Consider the following 13,312-nt stretch of genomic DNA (forward strand, 5'->3'; position numbering starts at 1 on the left):
TGGGTGGCTCAGTCAGTTGAGCGTCTGTCTTCAGCTCAGGTCATGATCTCGGGGTCCTGGGATGAGCCCCACATCAGGCTCCCTGCTCAGCAGGCTCTCTGCTTCTCTACCTCCTTTCTGTTTCTCCCCCAGCTCGTGCTGTCTCTCATTCTGCTGTTTCTCTCAAATAAATAAAATCTTTAAAAAAAAGAAACAAGGCAAAAGACTTAAACACTTCACAAAAGAAGACACAAGAATAGACACAGGGAAATGCAAAAATACTACTATAAGATTCCATTTCATACCACTAGAGTGGCTAAAATAAAAAAGACTGACAACCCCAAATGTTGGAGAGAATGTGAACCAATTAGAACTTATACACTGCTAATGGGCATGTGAAATGGTACACCCATTTTGGAAAACTGATAAGAGTCTTATGAAGTTAAACATACACATACCTTACAACTCAGTTATGTTACCTTAAGTATTTACCAAAAAGAAATTAAACTATCATGTTCACATTAAGATTTGTACAAGAATGTTTATAGCAATCTTACATGCCCAAAAGGTAATCAAACCAAACGTTCATCAATAAAGAATGAGTAAAAAAATTACATATTCACACAATGGAAAACTACTTATAGTGATAAAAAAGAATGAAATTTTGGGGTGCCTGAGTGACTTAGTTGGTTCAGTGTCTGCCTTCAGTTCAGGCTGGGATCAAGGCCCACATCGGGCTCTCTGCTCAGTGGGGACTCTGCTTCTCCCTCTCCCTCTGCTCCTCTCCCAGTCCATGCTCTCTCTCTGTCTCTCTCTAATAAATAAATAAAGTCTTTAAAAAAAGAATGAATTTTAATGAACACAAGACCGATAAATCTCAAAAACATTAAATTGAGCAAAATAAGCCTGATACAAGAATACATTTTGTGATTCCCTTTATATGAAACCCAAACAGTTAAAACTAATAATAGTGGAGACAGAAAATGGTTGTTCATGGGAGTGAAAAACTGACAAAGTGCGGGGTATGAAGGGAAATTATTGTGATGACTAGAAATTTTACATATCTTGTTTTTTTTAAAGTGATGGCTAACTTAGGCATGAACCATTTTAAAAACTCTTCTAATTGAATACCTAATATCCATTTATTGTATGAAAACAACCTAAGGCAGAAGAAAGAATGAGTTATGGTACATGGTAGTTACACTGAAGAATACAGCTTTGGTTATCTTGTACATAAATCTACATACACGCTGAATGTTTTATTTGAAATAACTGGAATTACTAGGTTTAAGAATATGGATCTTAAGCTTTCTAAATCCATAATTTAATAAGTGTCCTTAAGAAAAGGGAAACTCTGTGTACTGTTGGTAAGAATGCAAACTGGTACAACCACTCTGGGAAATATTACAGAGGTTCTTCAAAAAATCAAAAATACAAACACCATATGATCTATTAATTCCACTACTGGGTATTTACCCAAAGAAACAGAAAACACTGGGGGACCTGGGTGGCTGCGCTGGAAAGTGTCCAACTCTTGATTTCGGCTCAGGTCATGATCTCAGTCAGGCTCTGCACTAGGCAGAGGAGCCTGCTTAAGATTTTCTCTCTCTCTCTCCCTCTGCCCCTCCCCTCACTCCATCTCAATTAGCAATAATCGCGCCTCGGATAAACCTCATTGGCTACGATACTGCCACTGCGCAAAGCTCCCCTCACTCCATCTCAAAAACAAAAACAAAAACAAAAAAAGACAGGAAGGGAGGAAGGAAGGAAGGAAAGGAGGGAGGGAGGGAAAAAAGAATTAGAAAACACTACCTCTTTTTTTTTTAAATAAATAAAAAAAATATTTTTTTTTAAAGATTTATTATTTTTTTTGAGAGAGTGAGAATGAGAGAGAGGGAGAGAGTACATGAGAGTGGGGAGGGTTAGAGGGAGAAGCAGGCCCCTCGCCGAGCAGGGAGCCCGATGCGGGCCTCGATCCCAGGACTCCAGGATCATGACCTGAGCCGAAGGCAGTCGCTTAACCAACTGAGCCACCCAGGCGCCCATAAATAAAAAAAATCTTAAAAAAAAAAAAGATTTTATTTATTTGACAGAGAGAGACACAGCGAGAGAGGGAACACAAGCAGGGGGAGTGGGAGAGAGAGAAGCAGGCCCCCCCCAGAGCAGGGAGCCTGACGCAGGGCTCGATCCCCAGGACCCTGGGATCATGACCCGAGCCAAAGGCAGACACTTAACTGACTGAGCCACCCAGGCGCCCCTAGAAAACACTACTTTGAAAAGATATATGCACCCATATGTTCACTGAAGTATTATTTAAAATAGTCAAGGTATGGAAACAACCCAAGGGTCCATCAATAAATGAATAAAGCACATAAAATACACACACACACACACACACAGATAATGGAATATTAGCCATAAAAAAGGAGATCTTGGCATTTGCAACAACATGAATAAACTTAGAGGGTATTATGCTAAGTGAAATTAAGTCAGACAGAGAAAGACAAATACCATGATTTCACGTACATGTGGAATCCAGAAAACAAATGAACAAACAAACAAAAATCAACAGACACTTAAAATACACAAAACAAACTGGTGGATGGTGGGATGGATGAAACAGGTGATGGGGATTAAGAGGTACAAACTCCCAGTTATGAAATAAGTAAGTTATGGAGATGAAAAGTACAGCACAGGGAATATACTCAAAAATACTAATAACGTTGTATGGTGACAGATGATGACCCTTATTGTGGTGAGTACTGGTAACACACAGAATTGTCAAATCACTACGTTGTATACCTGAAACTAATATAACACTGTATGTCAACTATACTTTAATAAAAAAAAAAAAATGTGTCCTTAATTAATTTGAGGGAGCCAGAAACTGGGAATTTGTTTGGGAAACATTTAATATATGCCAAGTCACAAAGTCACATGAATTGGCCTCTCTCCACTAATACCTCTCTAGGTATTTATTAAAATAGTCATTAAAAAAAAAAAAATCAAGCTATCTTTGCCACTTGCTGTGTTCAAAAAGTTATTTACATGTTGCAGAATAGCAGGAATGACCTGAATCCTCAGGATGGGGGATGGCATTCTTGACCCCAAGTCATACAGAGTCATGGGCCATTGCATGGGATTTCTAAAATCTGCTTATGCAGGTGATAACTCTGATAAATTTTTTCTCAGATATATCTTTTATACTTCCTGTTATATTTTCTAACAGCCTACTTTTCCTATGATATCTTAATTTCTTTTTATTCCTAGTATCCTTCATCCTGTGTTTGTCCTACTTTTTTGACTGATCAGGGTAATATGTAGCCTGCTAAAATAACATCCTTATAATGGACACATAATCCATTTATTTATTTAAAGATTTTATTTATTTATGTGGGGGCGGAGAGAGAGAGAGAGCACACATGAGCAGGGGGATGGAGAAACAGACTCCCCGCTGAGCAGGGAGCCCCATGCGGGGCTCAATCCCAGGACCTTGGGATCATGACCTGAGCTGAAGGCAGACTCTTAACCAACTGAGCCACCCAGGCATCCCACCATTTTTTTAAAAGTAATCTCTACATGCAATGTGGGGCTCAAATTCACAACCTTAAGATCAAGGGTCACATGTTTTACTGACTGAGCAAGTCAGGAATCCCCCATAATCCATTTTTATTGTTTTTTGGGAAATTAGAAGAACTACATTTTAGATACATTAAATTGAATTACTTGATATTTCCCAAACATTTCCTGTCATTTAGCTTTGGTATTTCCTTACTGTTAATTCTTTTTTTTTTTTTTTTAAGATTTTATTTATTTATTTGAGAGAGAGAGAGTGAGAGAGAGATCACAAGTAGGGGGGAAGGGTAGAGGGAGAAGCCGACTCCCCACTGAGCAGCGAGCCCGACTTGGGGCTCATTCCCGGGACCCAGGAATCATGACCTGAGCCAAAGGCAGACGCTTAATTGACTGAGCCACCCAGGTGACCCTCTTCACTGTTAATTCTTATGTAGAAATAACATTTTTCTTCCCCTCTGTGCCTAAAAGCAACAAACTACTAAAAGCTCAAACAATTTATTTTTTGTTTTTTAAAAGATTTTTATTTATTTATTTGAGAGAGAGGGAGGGAGAGAATCTCAGGCAGACCCCATGCTGAGTGCTGAGTGCAGAGTCCCACTTGAGATCATGACCTGAGCTGACACCAAGAGTGGGATGCTTAACTGACTGAGCCATCCAGGCATCCCTAAACAATTTGTTTTATAAATATTTCTTTTATGCCCCAAACCAAAAGTAATCTGAATTCCTATTTAGTACCTTCTAGCCCTCTTAAGCATTTAATTATTCTAACATATTAGTTATTTGTGTATGTCTTGAAGACGTTACTAGTTTAACATCTCTCAAAGTATTCTGTATATCTTTCTCATAAAAGGCACTTAAATGATCAATGAGTGTTTAGCAAAATAAACCCCAAATCAAAAAAATAAGATATAGTTATACTTTAGTACAGGTGCCACAGTCCAATATGAAAAATGTATTTCTAATTCAGGGGAAGAACGTACCAGTGATGCCGTCCGTATAGTAGCAAAGTGTTCTCGGTTACGATAGTGTGATTTATGACGAGACACTTGTGGCGGAGATTGTGGATCTGATGCTCTTGTTCTAGGATCTCCCTCTTCTCTGTAATTTTCTTCCTCCTAGGCAAAGAAAGAAACAATACGATTTCAGGTGAACAAACAGAGTTCACTTGAACTTTCAAGAAAATTTAAAGATAACTTGATCGATTTATCTTAAAGACATAATTTTAAAAAGCAAAAACAAAAATTGTGAATGCTAACATTTTATTTTCAACATAATTAGAATCAGGAAACATTATTACCTCAGTGTATGAAACAGCACACAGATTTAGGATGAGGAAATGTATCAGTTTAGATTTATATCCTAATTATTATATAGAAAATGGAAAAGCTTTAATAATTTTAAACAGCAGTAAAAAAATTAATTACTCTAAGGCTCTTGGGTTTTCAAATCGATAATATATCTTAAAAATACCTTTATAATACTCTGCCATTTGTCCACATAAGCAAAAAATAACTGTAAAAATTTTAAGAATTGATGTATTTCCTTATATATGCCTTAGTTCATTAACTAAAGATGAAATCAATTAAGTAGCAACCAACTAATTATAAGAATAATTTTTTTTACTGCTGCTTCTATTGCCTAAGTATATAAAAATTAAACACAATTTTGCCCTGAAGAACACTTATTACATAACTAAATCATTCTTAATCACTTTTTGTGTGTGTGAGTGTAGAACATATATAATATGAAATTTTCCATTTCAACCATTTTCACGTGGCATTAATTATATTCCCAATGTTGTACAACCACCACCATTTCCAAAACTTTTTCCATCACCCAAATGGAAATTGTATCTGCTAACAAAAATTCTCCATTTTATCCTCTACTCAGTCCCTGGTAACCACTAATCTATTTTGTGTCTCTATGAAGTGCCTATTCTTGATATTTCATATAAGGGAAATCATGCAGTATTTGTCCTTTTGCATCTGGCTTAGTATCACTTAGCATAACATTTCTTTTTTAGCATAACATTTCTGTTTTAGCATAACATTTCAAGGTTCACTCATGCTACAGCATGTATCAGAATTTCATTTTTTTCATAGCTGAATAATATTCCCTTGTATGTATATACCACAGTTTATTTATCTATTCATCTGTTGATGAAGACTTGCGTTAGTTCTACCTTTTAGCTCTTGTGCCTAGTGAGTTTTTAGGTAACACTGCAAGCTGTGAAGTTAAAAAGGAAGTATTCCTATTGGTTGCTAAAAACAAGTTACCTGACTTTCAAAATGTTTTCAAGAAAATTAAAAATTCTGCACTCAGAAGTGTGAAGAATAATGTAGCAAAACCCTTATTTCCTAAACCCAGAATTTACAATTACTGGCAATTACACTCAGTTTTATTTTAAAGATATAAACATTATGGACAGTGCAAGTCACTTTTTTTTTTTTAAAGATTTTATTTATTTATTTGACAGAGACAGAGACAGCAAGAGCAAGAACACAAGCAGCGGGAGTGGGAGAGAGAGAGAGCAGGCCTCCCGCCAAGGAGGGAGCCCAATGTGGGACTGTCCTGGGATCATGACCTGAGCCGAAGGCAGATGCTTAATGACTGGGCCACCCAGGCGCCCTGCAAGTCACTTTTGATCATTACCCATCATAACTCTTTCTCTTAAAAGACAACCATTATCATGACTTTCATGTGTATACTTAATTATTTTTAAATACTTTATTTTTCATGAAATTAACTTCAAATTATATATTACACAGTGTTTCTGTATTTCTTTCTTCTAAGATTGTTAAAATATCCTTTTTGTACTCCTAAAACATTAGTTTCCCAAATGCTGACATTACACTGGGAAAACAAGCCTACTGCCACTTTAAAAAAAGTTACCTGAATATGTTCCAAACTTCTGAAACATCCAAGACAATCTCCTAATTAAACTAATCAGTGGAAGAAATTATTTACCAAAGTTGAAATTTTTTTCACTGAAAGCCAAATACTCACAGGTTTTAAATGGATGACAGAACTATTAGACATCACTGTGTGGTCTCCCTCCATCATATCCAGCTCACTCTTGTCATCTGAGGCATCTGGAAGACTGTTAACACTACTACTTTGGCTACTGGCACTGATGGACATGCTGGGAATAGACTGATTACTTCCAACACTATTCACTGTTCCTGTCCGGCCAACACCATGATCTTGTTCCTAAGGGAAAAGAGCATTAGGTTCAAATATCTGTATCTCTTTTGAAATTGCTAATTATAATCACCTATCATACTGCTTAGCACAGTCTTTAGAAAGAAACTAAGAGGTCTATCGTGAGAAATTCCCTCTACTTGCCAAGACCAGGAAGCCTACCAACTGAAAAACAAACAAATAAAAATCATCAACAAGTAAACAACAAAAAGCCCAACCGTGTCAAAAATTCAGTTCATCAAGTTATGGTTATTTCCAAAGTGTAGCATTTTCTCTAAATTGTTTGAAATTTTTTGAAATCCACTCCTTTTTTTCTTTTTTTTTCTTTTGCCTGTACCAGTGCTGAAATCCATTTCTATCACACACCTCATAGGGTATATAGAGAAATTCTGGTCATTTCTCAATAATTCCCATGGCTAAAACAAACCCCAATCTTTTTTTAATCCTATAAATAACCACTTTTAGTTGTTGTTGTTTTTAGAGAGAGAGGGCTGGCATGCTCATGCAAGCAGGATGGAAGAGGCAGAACTAGAGGGAGACAGAGAATCTCAAGCAGGTTCCACATGAGAGCTCAAGGCAGGGTCTTAATCTTACGACCTCGATCATGACTTGAGCCAAAATCAAGAGTCTGAGGCTTAACTAACTGGGCTACCAGGCGCCCCTTAGTTGTTATTTTTTAAGGAAGGCTTTTAAGTATATTTTCCTTCCTCAGAAAATATTCTCTAGCTCATCCTTCTTTCATCAATTAATTTAATATTAATTCCTACTTTTTTTGTAAATTAAAAATTACATATTACTTGTACATTTAATCACATTCACAAAAATGTTTTTATGAAGTAACCAGGCAAGCCATGGTATCTGGCACCAACATTTTAGTACTCTTACCATACCAAGATTCTGTAAGATACGGAGAATTTCATACAGACATATAGCATATATATATGAACTTATATATATATATATGAATTTTTCTTACATCCCAGCCCAAAAGAGATGCTGTTACACATTTAACTACATTAGAATTTTATTAATTTTACTTTACTGAAATATTTTATATATCTAAAAAACTCAAAATAATTTTTTTTAAATAATATTTATTTACTTTAGGGCGCCTGGGGGGCTCAGTCATTAAGCATCTGCCGTTGGCTCAGGTCGTGATCCCAGGGTCCTGGGATCAAGCCCTGCATCAGGCTCCAGACCTGCATCAGGCTCCCTCCTCGGCGGGAGGCCTGCTTCTCCCTCTCCCACTCCCCCTGCTTGTGTTCCCTCTCTCGCTGTCTCTCCCTCTGTCAAATAAATAAAATCTTTAAAAAAAAAAGTTTATTTACTTTAAAGAGAGAGAGAATACAGGGTTGGGGGAAGGCAGAGGGAGAGAAAATTCCAAGCAGACTCTGCACTAAGTGCAGAATCCTACACAGGGCTCGATCTCATGACCCTGAGGTCATGACCTGAGCCAAAACCAAGAGTTGATGCTTAACTGACTGCACCACCACATGCCCCTCAAAATAATTTTCTAATGATTACTCTATAAACTAAAAAACAAAACCAAAACTATAAGTTAAGAAAGTCTTGTATTTTATAGTTCATTAACTGTGTAGCACTATTAAAAAAGAAAAGTAACTATTACTCCTGGTCTCAGAATGCAAAGTGATCTCTCTCTCGCTGAAAAGCAATCAAAAAAACAAAGTCAAACAATGCTTTTTTTTTTTTAAAGATTTCATTTATTTATTCGACAGAGAGAGAGACAGCACAAGCAGGCAGAGTGGCAGGCAGAGGGAGAGGGAGAAGCAGGCTCTCCACCAAGCAGGGAGCCAGACGTGGGGCTCGATCCCAGGACCCTGGGATCATGACCTGAGCCGAAGGCAGCCGCTTAACCGAATGAGCCACCCAGATGCCCCAAAAGTCAAACAATTCTGAGAGGAGCAAAGAAAACTGAAAATATTTAGAATAAAAAAGATAGCTCCACAATAATAAGTTCTATATGTATATTTCCTTGTGAGAAGTTCTGTAACATTTCTACTGCAAATTTGTATTTCCATACTTCCTAAAATGGAAAGAACCTGGCCTTGAGATTGAGATACATGAATCCAAACCCATTTTAACCTATGATGAGTTAACTACTCTGAGCTTTACTTTACTCATCTGTAAAATGTATTTCAGAACTATGCAGATGGAATGAATTATACAGAACTGAAAAGAATCAAGGATCCCTGACAGAGCACAATGCTTGGTAATTCTAAAAACTTCTGAATGACTACTGTCAACTTCCATAGTCTGTAATTTCAGATTCTTCCAAAAGCATGTCCCATGGAATCAGACAATAAGGCAAAAGAGGGTTCAGTATCCAAAAAATTTGATGGGGACTGGATTAAAGTTGAACAGGTTTCTTTAATAAAAGACTTTAGAGAGCTTTACTATTATCAATGAGCACTACAAAGGGGCTGGGTTTAAAGAATGCAAAAACCCTTTTTCCCACCTGGGATCTTACAGAACCAGTGTTAAGAAAACAGTCTGGGAAGCACTAATATAAAACATTCATGGCAAGACAAGCTGCATGAGGAAAGAAGCCAATAAAGAAACAGAGCTCAATATCTGAATCATTTCTAAGTCATTACCTCTTCTTCTTCCTGTGCTTCTACTGCTGGTCCATTATGTGCCTCCTGGAAAAGGAGTTTCTTCATCTTTCGATACTGTAGATTGTCCAGCTCTCTTACTGCATCCTTTGTCCTTTGAATGAGATCTATTAACACTGTTTCAGGGCGCTCACGAAGAACAAACATGTGCTGGATAAGAAGAGAAGGTAAAAGTCAGGTTGAACCTGTACATTTTTTCAATTAGTACAAATGGACCCCTTTCTGAGTGTAGTTACTATCTTAAGTAATCATGATAGATAACACATATAATCTATAGCTATCTAATTCTATTACACTTTTGACTTCCTGTATTTACAAAATTGTCATCTACACATATACACTCTGGGCATACAGTAACTACCCCTGTACATTTTATGGAAACATGATACCTTTATTAGCCAACTGAAAATGCAACATTGAAATAATCAAAGAGTCTAAACACTAAGAATTAAGTCCAATTAGAGCCCTAAATAACGGCTAAATAAAGGTTTACATATTCTTAGAACTGATTTCATAGAAAAGGTATTTCACTTCTGAGTTATATTAGGTTTCAACAGGAATGTATTTATGGTGAATTATGTAACTTAAACTTGGATATTATGAGTTCCTTTAGATGTTGGATAAACAATACTCCATAAAACACTAGCACTTAAAAGCCATTATATTATGAGTGATTTTTACCACTAACATTGAAATAAGCTTAACCTTATATAATACAGAAAAAAAAGAACAATTCCACCATTAGAATAATCTGTTATATTTTGATATATTTCTTTACAGAAGTTCTCTATGTATCAATTTTGTTTTGTAGATATATAGTTAGCATATAGATTGCAGAAAGACACGTTTTGCCTTGAGTTCTATGAAATGTACTTGAATTCTTATAGTACTTTTATCTTTGTAGTTCAAATGTATTTCTTTAAATAATTTTTTCTTTTGCCTTTTGATTTTTTAATTACTCAAAAGAAGCTTCATTTTTTTTTTTTAACGTAGTTTTTTGTTGTTGTTGTTAAGTGGGCCCCACGCTGGGCGTGAACTCATGACCCTGAGAGATCAAAACCTGAGCTGAGATCAAGAGTCGGATGCTTAACCGACTCAGCCACCCAGGTGCCCCTTTACTTAACTTTCTGACTCTGCGTTGTACCTTCAACACTTTCACAACAATTATCTGCTCCTCAATAAGGAGAGCACACTTGATCCTGTCATGAACACACTTAGCACACATGGAACCACCACAGACTCCACTGATGTGTTTTTCATTTTAGACAACCACATAAGAACTATAGGTGTCATAGTACAAACTCCTCAAAGCTCGCCTGGGCGCACAACTCATGAGGATTTGGGTGCTTTCCCAAATTTCTTGGTATAAAGGTAAATGATTCTATTACCAGGGGTTCAGGCCAGCCTAGTTTTGTTAGACACTGTATTGTCTGACATATGACAGACAATTTCAAACACAGGACCATTCTGAATGCCTATGGATGCCATCCCCCGGAGAGGAAAAATCTTCTCTAAAGAACTTTAACTATATGATATTTTATTCTACTTTCATTGTCATAAGTATTGTTATTTTAAATTCATAAACATGATGCCTATGGATTACTTCATCAAATGTTTATGCTAAAATAATTTAACTATTACCCTAATTCTGGACAGTTATTTCCAATTTTTAATTCTTTTTTTTCTTTAAGATTTTATTTATTTATTTGAGAGAGAAAGACAGAGCAAGAAGCAGACTTCCAGCTGAGCAGGGAGCCTGATGCAGGGCTCGATCCCAGGACCCTGGGATCATGACCTGAGCTGAAGGCAAATGCTTAACCGAATGAGCCACCCAGGAACCCCCAATTTTTAATTCTGAGATAGCTTCATACATTTAAAATTTTTTCTATTAACTCTTTTTATGATAAACTGAAACAGAAATATAATTAGGCCGAAGGGAAAGAAGTACTTGATAGATATTTCCTAACATTTTCAATTTCCTGCTATAAACCAGGAAAATGAATAGTATAATGCAGACTTGGGATCTAATCACCAAATATCTGGCCCTGGTGGGGTGGGTTATTTACCAAAACAGCTTCTTTTGCTTATGTAAGGCAAGTGTAAGAAGCCAGTCAGATTTTTTTCTTTTCCCTGAGCCTTGGCTTGGTATGTATCACTATTTCTAATACTCAATCTTCTTATCCAAAAATAGTAAATCTTAAATTTCTAAGTTTGATAGTTTTCTACATACAAATCTTGCTTATTTATCACTAACATAATTCCTAGCTATACTAAACTTTTTGCTGCTATTGTGAGTACCTATTTATTCAGGCTTTCATTTCTGAGACTATGACTGAGCTTAATACCTAGAATCCCACAAGCATTACTGAAACGCTACTGTTCTTCTACATATTGTGGCTGCAAATAATACTATACACACACACACACATGATCTTTTCAATATCTTTGTATCTGATGTGTGTTGGTGAAAATAAACCGAACCTCTCTGAAGTTCTAAAACATTCATACAAAAATAGTCTACTTAAAACTTATATAAGGTGAAAAATCAACAATATTCCTTGGGGGCATAAGGAGAGAGAGTCAAATCCTACTTACTATTGCCTTACCTAGATGTTTTAAGAAGTATATTAAGTTCAACAATATTATTATTGCTATGAATAAGATGGTCAAACTCCAAATAATAAATTTTTGAGAACAGAAAGCATATACCAATCATGTATTTAAATTAAGCAACCAAACCCACTGAAAACTGAATAGAATTTACATGATTCTTAAAATATTTTCATTGCCAAGTTAGGAAAATATATTTCTAAAAAGGAAACAGAAACGTGATACTCATTTTTAAGTTTCTTTTTAAAGCTCTTTTCTCCCACAATATTTATATAGATATACATTTTCTTTCATATTATTTTAATATAGGACAGATGAATATATAAAATATGGCAGATATAAAAACTAAATCCAAAGTTAAACTATGTTTTACTAACTTTAAAATATGACATTGTTTCACATGAATTAAAATGTGGAGTTATAACTTAGGAATACATTCTTACACATAGAAACAGCCAATTGGTACTATTTGGAATATTTATATATTCTATTCAGACATGGTAAAGCACTTAATTAATTTTGAAAACACAAATGAAAAAACTTTGCACCTAAGCAAAGTTCTAAAAGAGAACAGTATATAAAATTAGCATTTCAGTAAAAATTAGTAGAGCATACTTAATATTGATTCAAGATCAAAGAAGAATAAAATACATCCTTTAAATAATTTCTTAGGGTAGAAAACAGACTTAGTAAAACTGACCTTTAAAAGTTCCTCTGACGTAGGGCGATCTTGAGGGATTTTCTGGAGGCAAGAATCTACAAAGTTGCGAAAATAATCAGACCTATTGTAAAGGAAAGTATCAAGTGAACATATTGCTATTTCCTTTTAAGACACATCCACAAAAAATACAGAGAAGATTAGCATCCTGTGCAAGGATGACATGGAAATTCACGAAGCATTCATTTTTTAGCACTGGGTGTTGTATGTAGTGTTGAATCACTAAATTCTATACCTGAAACTAATATTACACTGTATATTAACTGGAATTTAAATAAAAACTTAATTTAAAAAATTCACAAATCAAGGCATGCGTCTACTGGTGGGAGGGGGAATGGAAAAGGAATGATAAAAACTAATACAATCTACTTTAATTTTATATGTCTATGAAAAGCTATCTAAAGCAACCAATGAATCTTTACCATTTTCCAAAGATAAATTTGTACAGATTATTTAAAAATCCTGCTCCCACAATTTAAGAAACAAGCAAGCAAAGGCAAAAAAAAAAGAGAGAGAGAGAAAGAGACAGAGAGGTAAACCAAGAAACAGATCCTTAATTACAGAGATCACACTGATGGTGACCAGAAGGGCGGTG

At 35.7% G+C, this 13,312-nt stretch overlaps 1 protein-coding gene and 2 pseudogenes across 3 annotated transcripts in view; 1 reads left to right on the top strand and 2 right to left on the bottom strand.

The window, feature by feature from the left end:
- TAOK1 (TAO kinase 1) overlaps positions 1 to 13,312 on the bottom strand; it is a 156,793-nt gene that overhangs the window by 35,233 nt on the left and 108,248 nt on the right. For 2 of the 3 annotated variants that reach the window (XM_025851456.2, XM_073879348.1), the window contains 4 exons: positions 12,700 to 12,781; positions 9,372 to 9,539; positions 6,562 to 6,765; positions 4,536 to 4,670 (listed from right to left, as the gene is read on the bottom strand). In XM_025851456.2, coding sequence (XP_025707241.1) covers positions 4,536 to 4,670; positions 6,562 to 6,765; positions 9,372 to 9,539; positions 12,700 to 12,781 — 589 coding nt within the window. The remainder of the gene's footprint in view (positions 1 to 4,535; positions 4,671 to 6,561; positions 6,766 to 9,371; positions 9,540 to 12,699; positions 12,782 to 13,312) is intronic. The other variant, XM_073879347.1, reaches the window with a different exon arrangement.
- Positions 1,617 to 1,684, bottom strand: LOC112808478 (U4 spliceosomal RNA; annotated as a pseudogene).
- Positions 12,818 to 12,910, top strand: LOC112808488 (U6 spliceosomal RNA; annotated as a pseudogene).

This window comes from Callorhinus ursinus, unplaced genomic scaffold (assembly GCF_003265705.2).
Source record: "Callorhinus ursinus isolate GAN/ISIS: 27379988/994484 unplaced genomic scaffold, GSC_fseal_2.0 scaffold34, whole genome shotgun sequence".
Lineage (NCBI taxonomy): Eukaryota > Metazoa > Chordata > Mammalia > Carnivora > Otariidae > Callorhinus > Callorhinus ursinus.